The sequence below is a fragment of the Brachyhypopomus gauderio genome, unplaced genomic scaffold (genome assembly GCF_052324685.1).
Source record: "Brachyhypopomus gauderio isolate BG-103 unplaced genomic scaffold, BGAUD_0.2 sc56, whole genome shotgun sequence".
NCBI classification, from domain to species: domain Eukaryota; kingdom Metazoa; phylum Chordata; class Actinopteri; order Gymnotiformes; family Hypopomidae; genus Brachyhypopomus; species Brachyhypopomus gauderio.
In genome coordinates, this window is record NW_027506879.1 from 1,383,667 (window position 1) to 1,406,161 (window position 22,495).

Here is a 22,495-nt window from a genome sequence, read left to right on the forward strand (position 1 = left end):
ATTTAATCACTGTGTCGGATTGAGAGTACTCATATAGGTTCTTCATTGTCCATGTAAGCACATGAATTAGGATATAAAGACACACAAGCTGATTCTATACCAGTCCTCTCACCTTCAAGTTTCATAAGAAAGTCTCAGTAATCTGTATCTTATCTGACTGTCCTCAACCAGGTCCGCACTGTGTATTTGTTGTTTTGCTTTGGTTTTGACAGGTGTACAACATGGACGTACAGCGTTTGTTGTTGACGTCACATCTGATGTTCTGTCATATGTTGCGAAGGAACTCGCACACCTGAAAGATGAGGTAGGTATGAGTTATGAGGTATGAGGTATGAGCTATGAGCTATGAGCTATGAGGTATGAGCTATGAGCTATGAAGTATGAGCTATGAGCTATGAAGTATGAGCTATGAGGTATGAGCTATGAGGTATGAGCTATGAGCTATGAGCTATGAGCTATGAGGTATGAGCTATGAGCTATGAAGTATGAGCTATGAGCTATGAAGTATGAGGTATGAAGTATGAGCTATGAGGTATGAAGTATGAGGTATGAAGTATGAGCTATGAGGTATGAGCTATGAAGTATGAGTTATGAGGTATGAGCTATGAGGTATGAGCTATGAGGTATGAGCTATGAGGTATGAGCTATGAAGTATGAGCTATGAGGTATGAGCTATGAGGTATGAGCTATGAGGTATGAGCTATGAAGTATGAGCTATGAGCTATGAGGTATGAGCTATGAGCTATGAGCTATGAGCTATGAAGTATGAGGTATGAGCTATGAGGTATGAAGTATGAGCTATGAGGTATGAAGTATGAGGTATGAAGTATGGACTATGAAGTATGAGGTATGAGCTATGAAGTATGAGGTATGAGCTATGAGGTATGAAGTATGAGGTATGAAGCATGAGGTATGAAGTATGAGCTATGAGCTATGAAGTATGAGGTATGAGCTATGAGGTATGAAGTATGAGGTATGAGCTATGAGGTATGAAGTATGAGGTATGAAGCATGAGGTATGAAGTATGAGCTATGAAGTATGAGGTATGAGCTATGAGGTATGAAGCAGAGCGAGGATTCCCGATGGGCCGGCTCATGTTTGGGCCGATTGGGAGGGAAAAAGAATTTTGGGCCGGATTTGGGCACGAAACTCCCGGGCTGAAAAAATGGCCCACTCCGGCCCTGGTATGAAGTATGAGGTATGAAGTATGAGTGGAGGCTGGCCGACGGTCTGCTCCTTTAAGACTCACTAAATTGTTCGATAGTATTTTTGTGTGTGTGGCGCACTGATGACATGTCATCTTAGTCGTTTGAAGGCACAGGTTGTGTCTGCTGAAGGAAGGTAGTGTTATAGAATGCTAACTGCTGAGGTTTGGTATGGACGTTAATGAAGATCAGAAAGTGAGTACGAAATACAGTAAGAACTTTCCGAGTTTATGAAGAAGTTTATGGTGTCAAGAAAACCGGTTTATTAATACGGGAACCTGCATAGCCACATACTAATAGTAAAGACCAGCGACAGCGACATAAAACACGCAAAAGGTTTTATAATGAAACTAAATACTTGTGTTTATAATAATGTGTTTGGGATGACTAGAGCGTGCATTTGAGCAGTGCCACTTTAATCCTCACTATCCGACACTGTGGCGTTCTGTAATTGGTGACGTGCAGAATGAACCATATGACATGTAGGGGTGAATGGACTCGTTAGTATTCATGCAGTGTACGGAAAAGGGTCGAGAAGACTTGAAATGAAATGGTCATAGATTACTACTAGTTTTGACAACATGGGCTACAAACATTAAAGTCACTTTGGTTATTTCGAAAAACATATTCTAGTTTAATAAGAAAGCATCTCCCCTTAGATGTGATGGAGTTCGCTTCCTCCATGCGCGCTGCGCACCGCGCTCGAGACGTTCTGCGCGTGCCGCTATGCCGTGCGACGGTTGACTGGACTTTGACAACAGCGCGTTTAACAGTGTAGTAATGGAGTATAGTCCGATAACAGAGAATTTAACAGTGTAGTAATGGAGTATAGTCCGACAACAGTGCGTTTAACAGTGTAGTAATGGAGTATAGTCCGACAACAGTGCGTTTAACAGTGTAGTAATGGAGTATAGTCCGATAACAGAGCATTTAACTGGAGTAATGGAGTATAGTCCGACAAGAGCGCGTTTAACAGTGTAGTAATGGAGTATAGTCCGACAACAGAGCATTTAACTGTGTGATACTGGAGTATATTCCCGACAACAGAGCATTTAACTGGAGTAATACTGATGTATAGTCCCGACAACAGAGCATTTAACTGGAGTAATACTGGAGTATAGTCCGACAACAGAGCATTTAACTGGAGTAATACTGGAGTATAGTCCGACAACAGAGCATTTAACTGGAGTAATGGCAGACGACTATAAGGGCGACTCGGTGGTTTCAGAGGCGAAAGATCTTGAAGGAACTGCGAAGATGTTGTACAGTCTCGCCCTGGAGAAGATCAGAGATGTATGTGCCAGCTCTGATGAAACCACGCCAGCCAGTCAGATAACCTAGATGTTTATTGTTTTCATAGGTTTCAGTTTCAGATAAAAATGTATGTACAGTATGTATAAATGTACTTTTAAAATAACGCTTCTGCATTTCACGCGCATTGTAGTGCCTTCAGTTCAGAACTGTAGCTTAGTACATCCTCGATAATATTTGTACATGTATTTGATAGCTAACTAATCTTTATTTAGATGCCTGTTGGTCTTTAACATGCCTATAAACAGACTTGTGTTTTAGCTGTTAGCTATGCAGAGGAGGGAGGAGAAAAAGTGTGAGATCATTGTTAAGCACTTAACCTTCCTCTTTTTATACAGAGACTGATTTCTTGTCTCGTGGACGTGTTTCCGTAGGTTGTGTCGTCACTTCCGGATGACATGCGACCAGGTCCTGACCTTTTTGGGTTGCCATGGGAGGCTGTGGTGTTCAGCGCCTTGTTGGGGCTCGTCACTGTATTCCTCTTCAGTTACAGGTTCATCCACTCAGTAAGTGAACAGAGCCGAACACTACAGTCTGACTCGGTGGCTTTACTTACACTTCGCTCCACATCAGTATATTTTATCATTCGTTACCTTTATTCAATGAGGGAAAGGCCTAGTTAGGGTGGTAATAAAGCTAGCAGCTGCTACATGCTAATACATCATCAACCACAGACAAACATGTACATAAATCACATATCTTTCTAAACACATACACACTGCAGCACATGCATCCAAATATGCAGAGATTGTTTATGATGTATGATTGCATAAGACACAAGTCAAAGGTGACATCATATTTTTTGTCTACAGATTAAGAGCAGACTATATGCAAGTGAGTACTGCTCTTCACCCTCCGTATGGTATTAATCCTGTTAGTAGTGCTCAGGTTTGAATGGATGGGCGTAACCCTCTGGTCCGCAGGTAAAGAGAGGCGAATGGGACAGGCGGTGGCAGACCTGCTGGAGGAAAAGTGTAAAGTGCTGAATACCCTGAGTGAGTGTAAACACAAGGTGGGTTGACTTTGGATCTGTTTTTCACACATCATTTTCATCTCACATCTACCGTGTAAATACATTGTCAATAAGGTACAATGTGTTCTCTCACCAGTTTGAGAAGTTGGAAACTGCATTGCAAAATGGGGGACTCTCAGCTCAGGCTTCGGACAGAGAAAATCTGGAGGTATAGGATTCATTCTTTTAGTATCTATTATTATTTATTTGTTATAGTTTGAGGGTCACATCACACATTGTTTTCCTGCTGTGAATGAATTCCTGCTCCTCTCATCCCCCTATTCAAGGGAATGTCTAAAAAGCTCCAGCAGTCAAATGCTGAGATGAAAAGTGAAATAGAGAGACTCCAGGAGGAGCTGACCAGCCAAAGCACGTTCCGCAAACAGCAGGAAGAGCAGGTGGTGTAGCTGCTCTTACTGCACAAACCTTACAGGGATTATTAATTGAGCATTGATTCAAGGTGGACTGTTTTAATAGAGCTTCAGCATTCACAGATTTGCTTGTCTTCTTTTTGTGCTTTCCAGCTTGAAGAACTTGAAGAGACTTTAAAAAGCCTGGAGGAGAAGGCCAAGGAGCGAAGGTCACAGGCGGAGCAGGTGTGAGGTGTTTGAAGTATTAATGCCGCACAGTATTTATCAGAGGAAAGACAGATTCCTATATAGCTCCTACACTGGATATTTTGAACTAATCAATAATGCTTGTGTGTCATAGGATAAGACTACACTGAAAATACATGAAATTAATACTGAGAGGCTACACAAGAGACTACAGGCTGCCAAAGAAGAGAACACAATGCTATTAGAGAGCAAAGCCCAGGTTTGTGTGCGTGTGTGTGCGTGTGTATGGGTGTTTGTGTCAGCATCTGTGTCTCTACATTTTATCGTCTTGGCCTGCCCAGCTGGTTCGGGAAGCGGAGGGCTGGGGAGAACGGTTGAGTGAGCTGGAGGAGGAGATGAGGATGTGTAAGAGCTCGCATGCTGGGATGCTGGAGGACTGCGCAAACAAAGACGAACGCATCAAGGTCCATCAACTGCATCAGCACCACGTTTGTGACATCACTGTTTATGACACTGCTGTTTATGACATCACTGACCGTTCCATGGGAATTCCGTAGGCCACTAGTCACATGCTTCTCATTCTTTATCTCACGCATGCTCCCTCCCATTTCTCACGCTTTTACATGTTTTTATCCACCATCAGTCTCTAACAGACTGCCTTTTGAAGCTGAGAGACTGGGATTCAGATGAGGAGAACACCACAGATGCTAGTAATGGCACTGCTGAATCACAGCAAGCCCCTTCAGGTGCCTCATTTTCATTCCCTCAGTCAGAGTCCACAGAATAGTATTTACTTATTTTTTGGAGTCTGACTCCTCTGTGCTGTCGCTTTCTTACAGATTTCCACCAGAAGCACAAGGTCCAGCAGCTCATCTTTGCAGCTAAGGTTGTTGTCATACTCAGCGGTTCATGATGAATGAGTGGCTCTAGCTGGTAGATGGTCCACATGTGTGCACCTTCTCCTTCCCCCACAGATGAGCGCAGACTTGAAGGCCATAGAGGAGGATAAGAACAGAGTTTTCGCCAAGCTTGCAGATGAAGTTAAAGCCAAAGAGGATCTCCAAGGTATGTCCGACCCTCCACTTTTGTGACGTTTTACTGCAAGTGCGGGACATTCTCAGGTTATTGTTTGAAGAGCATGTGCTCCAGCTGTGTACATTTATGGCATGCAGGAAACATCTGCTTTGACCCTCTTATGAAGTAGGGTGTGTAACATGAACATTTGCCCCTTTGTTATCAATTTATTGTGTTGACCAATGACGGCTAAGAATTACGGCTACCTTTTTCTAATGGGGAAAATTGTCTTTGTGTATTTAGTGGTGGGGTAAAGGGTTTGGGATTTAGCTCTTCTTCCGCTTCTTCATCTAGAGGGGATCGAGCAGCTTCAGATGGAGAAACAGTCCTTGGAGTCCGACAGCTCCATGTACACCAGTGAGATCCAGAAACTGCAGCAGAAACTGCAGATCATGACTGAAATGTACCAGGAGAATGAACTCAAACTGCACAGGTCACACACATCTCTTTCCTCTTTTCTCACTGCATTACAGTTTCCAGTTTGCACTCCACTTCAGAATTACCCTGACTGGAATATGGACTGCAAAGTAGACACTCACACAATGTTAGACTGCTGTTTAAAATGTCAAGTAGTCCAGGACACTTCCTTGATCATAGTCATAGAATAATTCTGTGTGTTACATCAGTGCAGCAATTTTGAGAATTGAATTTCTGTTTATCTCTGATTAGGATGTTAACGGTGGAGGAGAGAGAACGCTCCCAGAAAGAGGAAAAGCTTTCAAAGGCCGGAAAAAAGATTAGCCTTGCTGCAGAGGAGTTAAACAATTGCAGGTTAGTCCCACCTTTGTTTGTCAAACAAACCAACTAAACAAGTAGGGGTGGGAATCGTTTACTATCTCACGATTCGATTCGATTCCGATTTTGGGGGCCACAATTCAATTCAAAAATCGATTTTCGATTCAAAACGATTTTCGTTTCAAAAAACGATTTGATTTATAAAAATGTCTGCTTCAGTCTATAAAATCTGCATGATCTACTACAGTCTGCTTTGCAAGACAGAACGACAAATACAGAAAATTAAGTGTCTTTCACATTTAATTAACAAAAATTAAGTGCTTTGGTAAAATAAAATGGTTTTTGTTGTTACCAAAATTCTTGAGCTTCATTTTGTGAGCTGTCAGGGCTAGCTCGGATGCAGTTCCCCCAGCCGTCGCTAGGGGCACCAGAGTCAGTCCCAGACTAAACCGGCGTAACCGTACGTTCTCAGCCAGTCTCTGCTTTCTCTGTGGTTGCTTATCGTTTAAGGCTTATCGCCACCTCTCTCTGTTATGCTTTCTCTTTACTTATTCGAGTATCTCATGCGTCGCTTCCTGACCCATCTCAGGTTTTCCCAATCCTGTATGTCTTCCTATCCGTTTTGCCTTTATTTTTGGGAAGGGTTTTATTTTGCTGCAGCGTTTTTTGCCAGTTACTTCTGCTGGTGTCCTTGGTTTCGTTTTCGCGTTGCATTTATCCGCGCTGTTTTTTAGTTACTGATATTGTTTTGTTTCTTCCTCCCATCTCACTACGGTTGAGTGTTATTTTTCACGCGTTGTATTTTCCGCATTGGTTTTTTGTTTCTATTTACTCCGTGCCCTCACGGTTTTGCTTTCTATTCTCTTGCACGTTGAGTCTTCCGTGTTGTTTTGTTTGTTCGTTCTGGGTCGCTGTGCGCGTTTCCCTCTCACTAACTGTGCGTTCACACCGAAAGCGATAAAATCGCTCTCCGTCGCCGAGTCGCCAGCTTCGCGTCGCGTGGGGGCGTGTCCAACATCACGCCTGCATGCAGCACGTGACAGATATGCAAATCACGTTTTTAAAGCAGGACGCAGTATTTATTTTAATCTATTGATTACAGGACACACGATTATAAAGGAGTGCGTGTATAAAACATAGTGTGTGTATAAAACACATATAGTATATAAACCTAAAATGTTTATGTATTTTTTTACTTTTTACCCCTGACCCGAAGATCAAACAGGAATTTAAAAAATCATAACCAATAATAGGGTATACGCTAATTTATTGCAGATGTTTTTTAACAAATGAACAGTATTCCCTCCAAAAATAAACATCGTAAAGTGCGGGACATCCAGAGACAGCCACTATTAATCTCTCCTCCATTTTGCAATCGGAACAAATAATCAGTAGGAACCAAAGTCAGAGGTGCGGTTTCGGAGCAGGGTGCAAACATACTTTCTGATTGGTAGTCGCCGCCGCGCGTCACTGCTCATTTGCATAAAGTTGAGCCAAGCTCAACTTGTTCGCGTCGCTCGAATCGCTCACTTCGCGCCGCGTCGAGTCGCTGGGTGTCGCTCACTCTCATTGAAAATGAATGACTTCCGGTCGCCGTGTCGCTCTCGTCGCTTTCGGTGTGAACGCACAGTGATACATTTGACGAGTGTCAAACGTCTTGCTCTTGCGAGCCAGCACTTGGGTCCATCCTTCTCTATTATTTCTCACCCTTCTCTATATTAAAGCTCCCGTGCTCACCGCGTTACACAAGCCTTGCACACGAGCTACATTGTGTCCAGTTCGGTCTTCCCCGGCATTTGGTAAAAACCAAAATGAACCCATATTTTTGCCTTAAATGAAGACCGGACAGGTTGAATATCTCTTTCCTCCATGTGTTTTGAACCTTTTCCGCGCATGAGTGTGTCCCAGAACATGCTGCGCAAAGTCTCACGTAATTTTGTAATTACGTAACGCGAGACTTCACCACGACTGAATCGTAGTAAATGAGAATCGATTTTTGATATATGAATCGATTTTTTGGCACACCTCTATAAACAAGCTCACCCTCTTAGCACTGAATATTTTGAGTTCATGGTTCTGAAATAGTAAGAAGAAAAGGACCCATAAAGATTTGACAAAAGGCTTTAGCATGGACGTTTTATCACGTGAATCACTGCTCTCTTTCAGACAAAGAGCCAAAGACCTGGAGGAGGAGCTAGAGAAGACTAACCAGGCCTACAAAAACCAGGTGAATTACAGTACCGTCTGTGGGTGCATGTTGGAACCACTGGTCCCTTCTCAGTGATATATTTTTTTCCTTTTGTGTCAGATTGCTTCCCATGAGAAGAAGGCCCATGATAACTGGGTGAGTGTTTATTTTGTAATATCTTGTGGCTACTGTAGGATTGTGTATTCATCCTGTAATCTCAGCTACAGTAGGATTGTGCATTCATCCTGTAATTTCTCATGGCTACAGTAGGATGGTGCATTCATCCTGTAATCTCTCATGGCTACAGTAGGATGGTGCATTCATCCTGTAATCTCTCATGGCTACAGTAGGATGGTGCATTCATCCTGTAATCTCAGCTACAGTAGGATTGTGCATTCATCCTGTAATCTCAGCTACAGTAGGATTGTGTATTCATCCTGTAATCTCTCATGGCTACAGTAGGATGGTGCATTCATCCTGTAATCTCAGCTACAGTAGGATGGTGCATTCATCCTGTAATCTCAGCTACAGTAGGATGGTGCATTCATCCTGTAATCTCAGCTACAGTAGGATGGTGCATTCATCCTGTAATCTCTGTGTCATAGCTGGCTGCCCGGGCTGCAGACCGAGACCTCACTGATGTTAAGAGAGAGAATGCGTTGCTCCGTCAGAGGTGAGGCCAACTTCAGGGGACCAGTCACTTCTGAATACTGAAAGCATGGTGTTTAAATATCAGTACCTCCTCTGGTGAGCTATAGTATAAAATCTCATATTAAGATTATTTGTCTGTCCTTGTGTGCAGACTGACGGACTCCCTGTTTAAGATGGAGCTCTTGGAGAAAGACCCGTACGCACGAGACGCACTTGCCAGACCACCATTCAGAGGTCAGGCATGTTTGGGGGGTGGGGGGTTGGGCGTTGAGACATATGGGTGGAGGGACAGATTGATTTCTGATTTCTGGAATTTTGGTGCTACGGTGTGAGAATAATTTATTATTATCATATAAAAAAACTGCAATACAATTTCATTAAAATGGAAAAATAAATTAAACCAAGGTAACCTTTGATGTGAAATGACAGCCTGTGAAGTGAAACATAATCACGGTACAACTAAATAAATGTTCTCTAGTTCTCTGGTTGTTCTAAGTGTGCATAACCTGTACCAATGACGTTTTTCTGTCTTTCTGTGTGAGAGCGTACCAGCTTTGCACATGTTGCCTTGGCAATATTTACCCCTTCTCCATGCAACAATATCTGTTCTTGAGCTGTTAGATTGCAGGGTAGTAGCCTTCTGCAGGTCAGCATAGATCCTGGATTCAGCTCTGAGCTCAGGACTGGCTCATTCCAACATGTTCTGAAAGGCGCTATATCAGGGGTCTCCAACCTTTTTGAAACTGGGAGCTACTTCTTGGATACCAATTATTGCGGAGGGCTACCCGAAAAGTTGTTGAGCGGAGGGGGGGGGGGGGGGGGGGGGGGGGGGTGGCGAATGAAAGTTGCGTGTGCGAGTGTCAATTGCTAAGCGGGAAGACCGCTAGCAACCGCAGACATTCTATAATAGCAGCAAAAACATGACGTGGCGACTCATGACGTGGGTGACCCCTGGTTTATTCAATATTGACGGCAGCCTAACTTTTTGATTGACAGCTAATTGAGCAATAGAACACGAGAAGGAGTGTGTTATCGTGAATATATGTACATGCCGTTACTTGACAACGCGTCCGTGGAGTGATACAGGGAACGAGAATACCGTGCTGTTATCACACATATCTGCAGGGTTAGAACACTTCTCAACCAGTCGGATTGTGAACTAACTGTTGTATAATTGGCGAATAATCATTTAGTGTTAGAAGGGGAGGGACAACTGTGAATTTTGATTGGACATAAATTTAAGTAGATTTCTCGATGGGACCAATTAGGTTTACAAATTTATATGTAATTCATTGGCCCTTTGGTGAGCTACTCGGAAAGGGGTGGCGAGATACTGGTAGCTCGCGAGCGACGTGTTGGAGACCCCTGCTCTATATAAATTGAACATTCATTGTACCATATTTTATCTTTTTTTTTTTTTTTTTTTTTTTTTTTTTTAACCCTGAAATATTTCTGATTTTTTTCCTTTTGCAATTTCACATTAAAGGTGGGGAAGTTTCTCACAGTTTATTTATTTATTCTTACATCCTGGCATTTTTTCAGATATGTAAACGTTTTCCAAGGAAATACATGTCACATTTAGCACATGTGTTTGTTTTGATAACTGCAGGTGAGAGGTCTCCGTACGGGCCCTCCCCCCTCGGCCGGCCGCCCTCTGAAACCAGGACCTTTCTGTCACCTCCGACCTTGATGGATGGGCCCCCTCGCCTCTCTCCACAACCCCCCCTGGGTCCCGGGGGCAGAGGTGACGTGTTATAGCCTGGGCTAGTTATAAAACACTACCTGCTTGAAGGGCTGGGCAGTACAGTCACATATATTATATGTCACCATATGAAAATATATCCCAGTCTTTGCCATGATATCTTCCCTAAGAATTATATATATTCTTTTTCTTCTTCACTTCTTGTACATGTAAAATATTTGTCAGACTTACTTAATCCTCATGATCATTGGTGTACTGGGAGACCTGTGACCTGCATGTTTCTGCTCTGTGTGCCTGCTCTCCTCTGGGTGACTTACAGGAGGCGCTGTGCTCTTACTGTAAGGTTGTTCTGCAGCACCGAGATGAGTACTGTGAATACTGTAATACAGTGGTTCTAAACACACATACACACGGGGTGGGGTTGGGGGTGTGGGGGCGTAGACATAGAGTAGTAGACATCTACTATATAATACACACACACACACACACACACGGGGTGGGGTTGGGGGTGTGGGGGCATAGACATAGGGTAGAAGACATCTACTATATCAGGGGTACTCAAATAGAAATGATGACGGGCCACATTTTATTTTTTAAATCACTGAAGGGGCCGGTTGGGGGGGGGGGGGGGTGTCGAATGTAAACTGTCAACCGGGGGGGGGGTCAACGCATTTGGGCGTTGTTTGTTGTTGCTATAAAGGCAATCCACGGCATCGTCTTGAGACCGCTATTTGAGTATGGGGGTACTATATAATACACACACATACACACACACGGGGTGGGGTTGGGGGGTGGGGGCGTAGACATAGGGTAGTAGACATCTACTATATAATACACACACACACGGTATCGCTGTTCACTCTAGTTCTACTATATAAACGTCTACACACATCCACACACACACACACACGGTAGCGCTGTTCACTCTAGTTCTACTATATAAACGTCTACGCACACACACACATCCACACACACACACACACACACAGAATCGCTGTTCATTCTAGTTCTACTATATAAACGTCTACACACACACACATCCACACACACACACACGGTATCGCTGTTCATTCTAGTTCTACTATATAAACGTCTATACACACACACATCCACACACACACACACACACACAGAATCGCTGTTCATTCTAGTTCTACTATATAAACGTCTACACACACACATCCACACACACACACGGTAGCGCTGTTCACTCTAGTTCTACTATATAAACGTCTACACACACACACATCCACACACACACACACGGTATCGCTGTTCATTCTAGTTCTACTATATAAACGTCTACACACACACACATCCACACACACACACACATGGAATCGCTGTTCACTCTAGTTCTACTATATAAACGTCTACACACAGACACACACACACGGTAGCGCTGTTCACTGTGAGGACAGTGAGTATTTTAACACCCTGTGACTTTACAAGTTTTCCCACTTATAAATCATGGAGGCGTCTGAAATTTTCATCTTAGGTACATGTCCACTGTGAGAGACATAATCTAAAAAAAAATTCCAAAAATCACACTGCATGGTTTTTTAATCATTTATTATTTATTTATTATTTTATAATCCCATCATTTATAATCTGTTTTATGAAACATTGCGCCAAGAATTGAGGATTTTTGCAAGGCAAAGCAGGTTCAGGTCTGACATTAACATCGCCTACCTACAAACTGATTTATTAAACAAAAGGCAAATGATATGGGTACTTTTAATAATAACAATTCATATCAGAGGTCTGGTATACTATTACCTATTATAGCAATAGCCTAGGCCTATTCATAATAATAATAATAATAATAATAATAACAATAAAGCATGTAACCTTCAATCATTATAGCAATAGCCTAGTAATGATATTGGCCTACCTACCACTGCTGCTGATGATAGTAATATAGTAATAATATGGTCCTGGGAGGAGGGGAGGGCACTACAGTATTGGACCAGCATTACAACCCCTGCTGTAATGTAATGAGTATTGAGACCGATGACTGAAACAATGCTGATTATACTATTGTACTAGTGTGCACTATGCAGTCTTGGAGGAGCGTAAGGTCACAGGTTCACTTCACAGGAACACTCACACTTTAAACGGGTCTCTGGAGAAGAGCGTGTGGGTCTCTGGAGTTCTGTAGACAGTACAGTACTACAGCAGACAGGTCTGTAGACAGTACAGTACTACAGTAGACAGTTCTGCTGTAGACCGTACAGTACATTCTCCATTAATGTTGAAAGAAAAAGAACTAACAGTCTGAACATGAACATGATCACATTCATCTTAAGGTTTTAGGAGAGTCATTTTTCACATTCATCTTGCATGTATACTGTAGCGCGTTAGCACCTTTGTTATATTAGCATTGGAGTGCAACACAATGCTGATGTCATTCTAGAGGGCTCAAGGATGTAAATACATTCACATTCACGGTAACAAGTTGTCTGGTAATATTCCAACATTTTTAAGCCCTCCAGAAGTTTAAGCCCTTCAGTCTGTGCTGTATGCTGCATTCATACATCGATCATGAACTCATTATGACATTTTGTTGGATGTTTCTTTCTCTCTCTTTCTCTGTATTTCTCTTTTTTCCCCCACTCTTGAACCCTTCATCCCATCTTCCATTATTGCTGGGCTTCTTTTTCCACCATCTGTCTCTGCCTCTCTCTCTCTCTCTCTCTCTCTCTCTCTCTCTCTCTCTCTCTCTCTGTCTTTCTCTCTGTCTGTCTCTCTCTCTGTCTGTGTCTGTCTGTCTCTCTCTCTCTCTCTCTCTCTCTCTCTCTCTCTCTCTCTCTCTGTGTCTCTCTGCCTGCTGTCACTCGTTTCCTGTCACATGCCCAGTGTCCCGAGGTCAGATGGAGCCCCCTGGTGGTGGGCCAGAGTGTGTAAGGAGTGGCCCTCACTCTGATAGCGGCTCACTGTCTCCCACCTGGGATAGAGAGAGCAGGGGCCCCGCCCCCCCAGGTACAGTGATCAGCCCACCGCTGTGCCTCCCCATCACACACTGGTCCCCCAGAGAATGACAAAAGGCTGCTGGTTAGATATAGTCAGCTTGGATTATAACCATCTCAAGGAAACCCAACACACATACCAACACTCACACTGAGCATGTCCACCAGAGAATACCCAACACACATACCAACACACTCACACTGAGCATGCCCACCAGAGAATACCCAACACACATACCAACACACTCACACTGAGCATGTCCACCGGAGAATACCCAACACACATACCAACACACTCACACTGAGCATGCCCACCGGAGAATACCCAACACGCATACCAACACACTCACACTGAGCATGCCCACCAGAGAATACCCAACACACATACCAACACACTCACACTGAGCATGTCCACCAGAGAATACCCAACACACATACCAACACTCACACTGAGCATGCCCACCGGAGAATACCCAACACACATACCAACACTCACACTGAGCATGTCCACCGGAGAATACCCAACACACTCACACTGAGCATGCCCACCAGAGAATACCAACACACATACCAACACTCACACTGAGCATGTCCACCGGAGAATACCCAACACACATACCAACACTCACACTGAGCATGCCCACCGGAGAATACCCAACACACATACCAACACTCACACTGAGCATGTCCACCAGAGAATACCCAACACACTCACACTGAGCATGCCCACCAGAGAATACCAACACACATACCAACACTCACACTGAGCATGTCCACCAGAGAATACCCAACACACATACCAACACTCACACTGAGCATGCCCACCGGAGAATACCCAACACACATACCAACACTCACACTGAGCATGTCCACCGGAGAATACCCAACACACTCACACTGAGCATGCCCACCAGAGAATACCCAACACACATACCAACACTCACACTGAGCATGCCCACCAGAGAATACCCAACACACATACCAACACACACTGAGCATGCCCATCAGAGAATACCCAACACACATACCAACACACTCACACTGAGCATGCCCACCAGAGAATACCCAACACACATACCAACACACTCACACTGAGCATGCCCACCAGAGAATACCCAACACACATACCAACACACTCACACTGAGCATGTCCACCGGAGAATACCCAACACGCATACCAACACACTCACACTGAGCATGCCCACCAGAGAATACCCAACACACATACCAACACTCACACTGAGCATGTCCACCGGAGAATACCCAACACACATACCAACACACTCACACTGAGCATGTCCACCGGAGAATACCCAACACACATACCAACACACTCACACTGAGCATGTCCACCGGAGAATACCCAACACACATACCAACACACTCACACTGAGCATGTCCACCAGAGAATACCCAACACACATACCAACACACTCACACTGAGCATGTCCACCAGAGAATACCCAACACACATACCAACACTCACACTGAGCATGTCCACCAGAGAATACCCAACACACATACCAACACTCACACTGAGCATGCCCACCGGAGAATACCCAACACACATACCAACACACTCACACTGAGCATGCCCACCGGAGAATACCCAACACACATACCAACACTCACACTGAGCATGTCCACCAGAGAATACCCAACACACATACCAACACTCACACTGAGCATGTCCACCAGAGAATACCCAACACACATACCAACACTCACACTGAGCATGTCCACCAGAGAATACCCAACACACATACCAACACTCACACTGAGCATGCCCACCAGAGAATACCCAACACACATACCAACACACTCACACTGAGCATGTCCACCAGAGAATACCCAACACACATACCAACACACTCACACTGAGCATGTCCACCGGAGAATACCCAACACACATACCAACACACTCACACTGAGCATGTCCACCAGAGAATACCCAACACACATACCAACACACTCACACTGAGCATGTCCACCAGAGAATACCCAACACACATACCAACACTCACACTGAGCATGTCCACCAGAGAATACCCAACACACATACCAACACTCACACTGAGCATGCCCACCGGAGAATACCCAACACACATACCAACACACTCACACTGAGCATGCCCACCGGAGAATACCCAACACACATACCAACACTCACACTGAGCATGTCCACCAGAGAATACCCAACACACATACCAACACTCACACTGAGCATGTCCACCAGAGAATACCCAACACACATACCAACACTCACACTGAGCATGTCCACCAGAGAATACCCAACACACATACCAACACTCACACTGAGCATGCCCACCAGAGAATACCCAACACACATACCAACACTCACACTGAGCATGTCCACCAGAGAATACCCAACACACATACCAACACTCACACTGAGCATGTCCACCAGAGAATACCCAACACACATACCAACACTCACACTGAGCATGTCCACCAGAGAATACCCAACACACATACCAACACACTCACACTGAGCATGCCCACCAGAGAATACCCAACACACATACCAACACACTCACACTGAGCATGTCCACCAGAGAATACCCAACACACATACCAACACTCACACTGAGCATGCCCATCAGAGAATACCCAACACACTCACACTGAGCATGCCCATCAGAGAATACCCAACACACATACCAACACACTCACACTGAGCATGTCCACCAGAGAATACCCAACACACATACCAACACTCACACTGAGCATGTCCACCAGAGAATACCCAACACACATACCAACACTCACACTGAGCATGTCCACCAGAGAATACCCAACACACATACCAACACACTCACACTGAGCATGCCCACCAGAGAATACCCAACACACATACCAACACACTCACACTGAGCATGTCCACCAGAGAATACCCAACACACATACCAACACACTCACACTGAGCATGCCCACCGGAGAATACCCAACACACATACCAACACACTCACACTGAGCATGCCCACCAGAGAATACCCAACACACATACCAACACTCACACTGAGCATGCCCACCGGAGAATACCCAACACACATACCAACACTTACACTGAGCATGTCCACCAGAGAATACCCAACACACATACCAACACTCACACTGAGCATGTCCACCAGAGAATACCCAACACACATACCAACACACTCCCACTGAGCATGTCCACCAGAGAATACCCAACACACATACCAACACTTACACTGAGCATGCCCACCGGAGAATACCCAACACACATACCAACACTCACACTGAGCATGTCCACCAGAGAATACCCAACACACATACCAACACACTCCCACTGAGCATGTCCACCAGAGAATACCCAACACACATACCAACACTTACACTGAGCATGTCCACCGGAGAATACCCAACACACATACCAACACTCACACTGAGCATGTCCACCAGAGAATACCCAACACACATACCAACACTCACACTGAGCATGTCCACCAGAGAATACCCAACACACATACCAACACTCACACTGAGCATGTCCACCAGAGAATACCCAACACACATACCAACACACTCACACTGAGCATGCCCACCAGAGAATACCCAACACACATACCAACACACTCACACTGAGCATGTCCACCAGAGAATACCCAACACACATACCAACACACTCACACTGAGCATGCCCACCAGAGAATACCCAACACACATACCAACACTCACACTGAGCATGCCCACCAGAGAATACCCAACACACATACCAACACACTCACACTGAGCATGCCCACCAGAGAATACCCAACACACATACCAACACACTCACACTGAGCATGCCCACCAGAGAATACCCAACACACATACCAACACTCACACTGAGCATGTCCACCAGAGAATACCCAACACACATACCAACTCCTCTCATGTTTATGCATGTTCAAGATAATATTTCTTTCTGCTCCACTCTGACCTTGGTAGAGAAACAACAAACCATTCACAGAGATCCACAACGACTCACAAAGAAGCTTTCAGCTCATTAAGAATATCTAACCCAATACTGATACAGTTACTCCCTGTGTCTGCTTCCTGGGCCTGATAAGAGAACCTTCTGGAACGGACCATCTTAAGATTAGTGGGCTTCTGGCCTCCTGTGCCATGCCCAGCAGAAACGTTCATTCTGTACACAGACCCCTTAGACCTGCTGATATTTTCATTGCCTCAACATCCATCTTAGATTTTAAACTGAGGCTGACTGGGTGTCCCTTATCTAATTTGGAGTGCCTTTTCATTCCACAGGAGAGGCCAGTGAAAATGCTGACCCTCTTAATTCCATTCAGGCTGAAACACTGCATATTAGCTGGTTAGGTTTCCTTGAGATGGTTGTAATCCAAGCTGACTATATCTAACCAGCATCCACATGTATGATCAAATAAGTGTGGACCATAATTGTCGATATCAGCAGGTTAAATGTCAGTTTGGATTATGACATCCTAGCAACATGTCATGTAGTAATGTTATGTAGTTGTGATCACATCAGTGTGTGTAGTATGTTGTGGGTGATGGCAACACAGTCCACTCACTGCAGTGAGGAACTCCAGCAGGCTGCAGACTGACTGTAGTGTCCCAGAAACACAAGCTCCTCTTGTGTTCACATTTCCCTGCTTTAATAAACCTCTGCCCATCTGGAAAAGGCCTCATGCTATCAGCAGTCTGACCTGAGCCTGTGAGGGGAAGTTCAAAACTGGGCAGAGGAGCAGTCTGGATGTCCCATCTCACCTCACCATCTCACTTTGAGCTTTGTAGGGGTGTGGATAGCAAGCAGCATCACTATATTTTTCAAGTCCATCCTCATAATTTCAGCGTGCCCAGGGTGCTTGTATGTGGTAGTCACAGTGCATCGCTATCAGGTCATGGTTCAGTGTTTTTGACTTGTGCATTGGGGACCAGATGCTATGTTGAAAGACCATTGATACTTCACGTGTCATTTGTTCATTAACATGTGGTGGTGTGTGTGTGTGTGTGTGGAAGGTCTCCCTCCTGCAGATCCAGCCATGGCCTACAGGAGGCCTCTACCTGGACCATTTCCTCTGGGTCTCCCACGACCCCCTGGGCCTCCTGAAGCCTACTTTGGAGATAAATCTGGTGAGTTATGTCTTCACCACTCATTAAGTCATGTGTTTTCCTCAAGGCTCCCTAATATGTAATTAGACTCAGGCCAAATAAAGCAGAAAATAAGCTTTATGTCCAATGGTGTTCACAGAGATTTTATCTCAGCTGGATAAAGTTATTTGTGTATCAGCAGCCTGACAGACTTAGGAGTCTGAGGGCCCTTAGGAGCTGGATTTGAAAACAAGACAACCGATAAGTTCACAACTTATTATTTTTCTGCCCGTGGGTTTCTACAGATTTATTTCTAGGAAACAGCTCAGGTCTCAGTGAGAAGAGCAGCCAGGATGTAAGTGTGCCTCTGTACACACACCCCATGCACCCATCACCTCATCTTGTTTAAATTCATCACACTATCCAGTTTGGTCTGTAGGCGTCTTTACGCTGTGTTCAATCTGCCTGTTTACAGAGCCTGTATCAAACGCCTGGAGACATGATGAGGGCCTCCCACGATCCCCTGATGAGAATGGGTCCGCCCCCAGATCCCCTGATGAGAATGGGTCCGCCCCCAGATCCCCTGATGAGAATGGGTCCGCCCCCAGATCCTCATGGAGTGAGACTGGCCCCTCCCATGGACCCCAGAGAGCCCCGCTTCCCACGCAGGGCCCCCTATGGCCTTCCAGACTTCTACCCTCGGGGCCCTGTAGGACCACCACTGGGCAGTAAGTGCATGCTGGTGGACAGACAGACAGACAGACAGGGACGGGGATGAATTAGAGCTTAATATATTATAAGATGAATTGTCAAATGTTTTGTCATGAAAGCACATGTGTGAGGTGACATGGGGAAGGTTGCGCATCCATGCTCTAAACAGGGCTTTCGTTTTCTTCTTAAATAGGTGTCACTAAGACGTAACCTGTCAGTGTAGTTTGTGTGTTGGACACCAATATGCCCCATATCTGGGATTTTTCTCTGCAGCCTCCATAAACTGTCAGCAACTGGAAAATCAGAATTAAATTTGGAGTGAATTTGGCATTACCAACTCGGAAATGTATTTACATCGTCATCCTTCACATCAATAAAGTAGATTAAAAACCCTGCTGTCTTGAACCTGATGGGCACAATGCTTAAGATTTGACAGAACAGAAATGTTTATTCATGAGATTTAATAGAACATAAATGTTTATTCATGAGATTTAATAGAACAGAAATGTTTATTTTTTAAAAAATCAGTGAGATTCTTGTTTTCCATCTTAAGTCACGAATGAATTAAGCAAAGTTCAGTGTTGTCATACATTTTTAAAATACATCAGAAGTGCAACTCAAGTTCTAGTTGCTGACATAAGACACCATCTGTGGCTCAGAGCCCTGGAGCATAGAGATGTGGTGGGGTGGGTACAGAATGGGTTTGGGTCAGGGGTCAGGGGTCAGGTGATTCACAGAGCTGGACTGCCAGAGAGGAGGTGGATTATTAATAACTTCATTCACAAACAGGACGTGGAAGGCAAGTGTACCGGTCATACAGCAGCTCCACACAAACGGAGGGGGGATGAAGTGAGATGTTGAGGAGCAAAAGACTCCGAATTATGAGTGATGCATCACTTCGTGGTGATGAAGATGAGGCTGGAGTAAATCAAGGCAGAGCAGAGTGTCGGTGGTCAGACAGGTTAACAGTAGAGTGTCGGTGGTCAGACAGGTTAACAGTAGAGTGTCGGTGGTCAGACAGGTTAACAGTAGAGTGTCGGTGGTCAGACAGGTTAACAGTAGAGTGTCGGTGGTCAGACAGGTTAACAGTAGAGTGTCGGTGGTCAGACAGGTTAACAGTAGAGTGTCGGTGGTCAGACAGGTTAACAGTAGTGTCGGTGGTCAGACAGGTTAACAGTAGAGTGTCGGTGGTCAGACAGGTTAACAGTAGAGTGTCGGTGGTCAAACAGGTTAACAGTAGAGTGTCGGTGGTCAAACAGGTTAACAGTGGAGTGTCGGTGGTCAGACAGGTTAACAGTGGAGTGTCGGTGGTCAGACAAGTTAACAGTAGAGTGTCGGTGGTCAGACAGGTTAACAGTGGAGTGTCGGTGGTCAGACAGGTTAACAGTAGAATGTCGGTGGTCAGACAGGTTAACAGTAGAGTGTCGGTGGTCAGACAGGTTAACAGTAGAGTGTCGGTGGTCAGACAGGTTAACAGTAGTGTCGGTGGTCAGACAGGTTAACAGTAGAGTGTCGGTGGTCAGACAGGTTAACAGTAGAGTGTCGGTGGTCAAACAGGTTAACAGTAGAGTGTCGGTGGTCAAACAGGTTAACAGTAGAGTGTCGGTGGTCAGACAGATTTAACAGTAGAGTGTCGGTGGTCAGGTGGTCAGACAGGTTAACAGTAGAGTGTCGGTGGTCAAACAGGTTAACAGTAGAGTGTCGGTAGTCAGACAGGTTAACAGTAGAGTGTCGGTGGTCAGACAGGTTAACAGTAGAGTGTCGGTGGTCAGACAAGTTAACAGTAGAGTGTCTGTGGTCAGACAGGTTAACAGTAGAGTGTCGGTGGTCAGACAAGTTAACAGTAGAGTGTCGGTGGTCAGACAGGTTAACAGTAGAGTGTCGGTGGTCAAACAGGTTAACAGTAAAGTGTCGGTGGTCAGACAAGTTAACAGTAGAGTGTCGGTGGTCAGACAGGTTAACAGTAGAGTGTCGTTGGTCAGACAGGTTAACAGTGGAGTGTCGGTGGTCAGACAGGTTAACAGTGGAGTGTCGGTGGTCAGACAGGTTAACAGTAGAGTGTCGGTGGTCAGACAGGTTAACAGTAGAGTGTCGGTGGTCAAACAGGTTAACAGTAGAGTGTCGGTGGTCAGACAGGTTAACGGTAGAGTGTCGGTGGTCAGACAGGGTAACGGTAGAGTGTCGGTGGTCAAACAGGTTAACAGTAGAGTGTCGGTGGTCAGACAGATTAACAGTAGAGTGTCGGTGGTCAAACATGTTAACAGTGGAGTGTCGGTGGTCAGACAGGTTAACAGTGGAGTGTCGGTGGTCAGACAGGTTAACAGTGGAGTGTCGGTGGTCAGACAGGTTAACAGTAGAGTGTCGGTGGTCAGACAGGTTAACAGTAGAGTGTCGGTGGTCAGACAGGTTAACAGTAGAGTGTCGGTGGTCAGACAGGTTAACAGTAGAGTGTCGGTGGTCAGACAGGTTAACAGTAGTGTCGGTGGTCAGACAGGTTAACAGTAGAGTGTCGGTGGTCAGACAGGTTAACAGTAGAGTGTCGGTGGTCAAACAGGTTAACAGTAGAGTGTCGGTGGTCAAACAGGTTAACAGTAGAGTGTCGGTGGTCAGACAGATTAACAGTAGAGTGTCGGTGGTCAGGTGGTCAGACAGGTTAACAGTAGAGTGTCGGTGGTCAAACAGGTTAACAGTAGAGTGTCGGTAGTCAGACAGGTTAACAGTAGAGTGTCGGTGGTCAGACAGGTTAACAGTAGAGTGTCGGTGGTCAGACAAGTTAACAGTAGAGTGTCTGTGGTCAGACAGGTTAACAGTAGAGTGTCGGTGGTCAGACAAGTTAACAGTAGAGTGTTGGTGGTCAGACAGGTTAACAGTAGAGTGTCGGTGGTCAGACAGATTAACAGTAGAGTGTCGGTGGTCAGGTGGTCAGACAGGTTAACAGTAGAGTGTCGGTGGTCAAACAGGTTAACAGTAGAGTGTCGGTAGTCAGACAGGTTAACAGTAGAGTGTCGGTGGTCAGACAGGTTAACAGTAGAGTGTCTGTGGTCAGACAGGTTAACAGTAGAGTGTCTGTGGTCAGACAGGTTAACAGTAGAGTGTCGGTGGTCAGACAAATTAACAGTAGAGTGTCGGTGGTCAGACAGGTTAACAGTAGAGTGTCGGTGGTCAAACAGGTTAACAGTAAAGTGTCGGTGGTCAGACAAGTTAACAGTAGAGTGTCGGTGGTCAGACAGGTTAACAGTAGAGTGTCGTTGGTCAGACAGGTTAACAGTGGAGTGTCGGTGGTCAG

At 45.1% G+C, this 22,495-nt stretch overlaps 1 protein-coding gene across 4 annotated transcripts in view; it reads left to right on the forward strand.

The window, feature by feature from the left end:
- The window catches only part of mia2 (MIA SH3 domain ER export factor 2), a 35,502-nt gene that overhangs the window by 5,978 nt on the left and 7,029 nt on the right, over positions 1–22,495 (forward strand). For 3 of the 4 annotated variants that reach the window (XM_076987812.1, XM_076987813.1, XM_076987814.1), the window contains 23 exons: positions 213–304; positions 2,891–3,022; positions 3,329–3,350; positions 3,440–3,528; positions 3,626–3,697; positions 3,816–3,926; positions 4,053–4,124; positions 4,240–4,344; positions 4,427–4,549; positions 4,729–4,831; positions 4,925–4,971; positions 5,060–5,150; positions 5,454–5,592; positions 5,829–5,930; positions 8,061–8,121; positions 8,203–8,238; positions 8,688–8,755; positions 8,885–8,967; positions 10,343–10,477; positions 13,295–13,417; positions 18,427–18,540; positions 18,804–18,853; positions 18,974–19,226. In XM_076987812.1, coding sequence (XP_076843927.1) covers positions 213–304; positions 2,891–3,022; positions 3,329–3,350; positions 3,440–3,528; positions 3,626–3,697; positions 3,816–3,926; positions 4,053–4,124; positions 4,240–4,344; positions 4,427–4,549; positions 4,729–4,831; positions 4,925–4,971; positions 5,060–5,150; positions 5,454–5,592; positions 5,829–5,930; positions 8,061–8,121; positions 8,203–8,238; positions 8,688–8,755; positions 8,885–8,967; positions 10,343–10,477; positions 13,295–13,417; positions 18,427–18,540; positions 18,804–18,853; positions 18,974–19,226 — 2,223 coding nt within the window. Of the gene's footprint in view, positions 1–212; positions 305–1,895; positions 2,499–2,890; positions 3,023–3,328; positions 3,351–3,439; positions 3,529–3,625; positions 3,698–3,815; positions 3,927–4,052; positions 4,125–4,239; positions 4,345–4,426; positions 4,550–4,728; positions 4,832–4,924; positions 4,972–5,059; positions 5,151–5,453; positions 5,593–5,828; positions 5,931–8,060; positions 8,122–8,202; positions 8,239–8,687; positions 8,756–8,884; positions 8,968–10,342; positions 10,478–13,294; positions 13,418–18,426; positions 18,541–18,803; positions 18,854–18,973; positions 19,227–22,495 lie in introns of those variants that run through there. The other variant, XM_076987815.1, reaches the window with a different exon arrangement.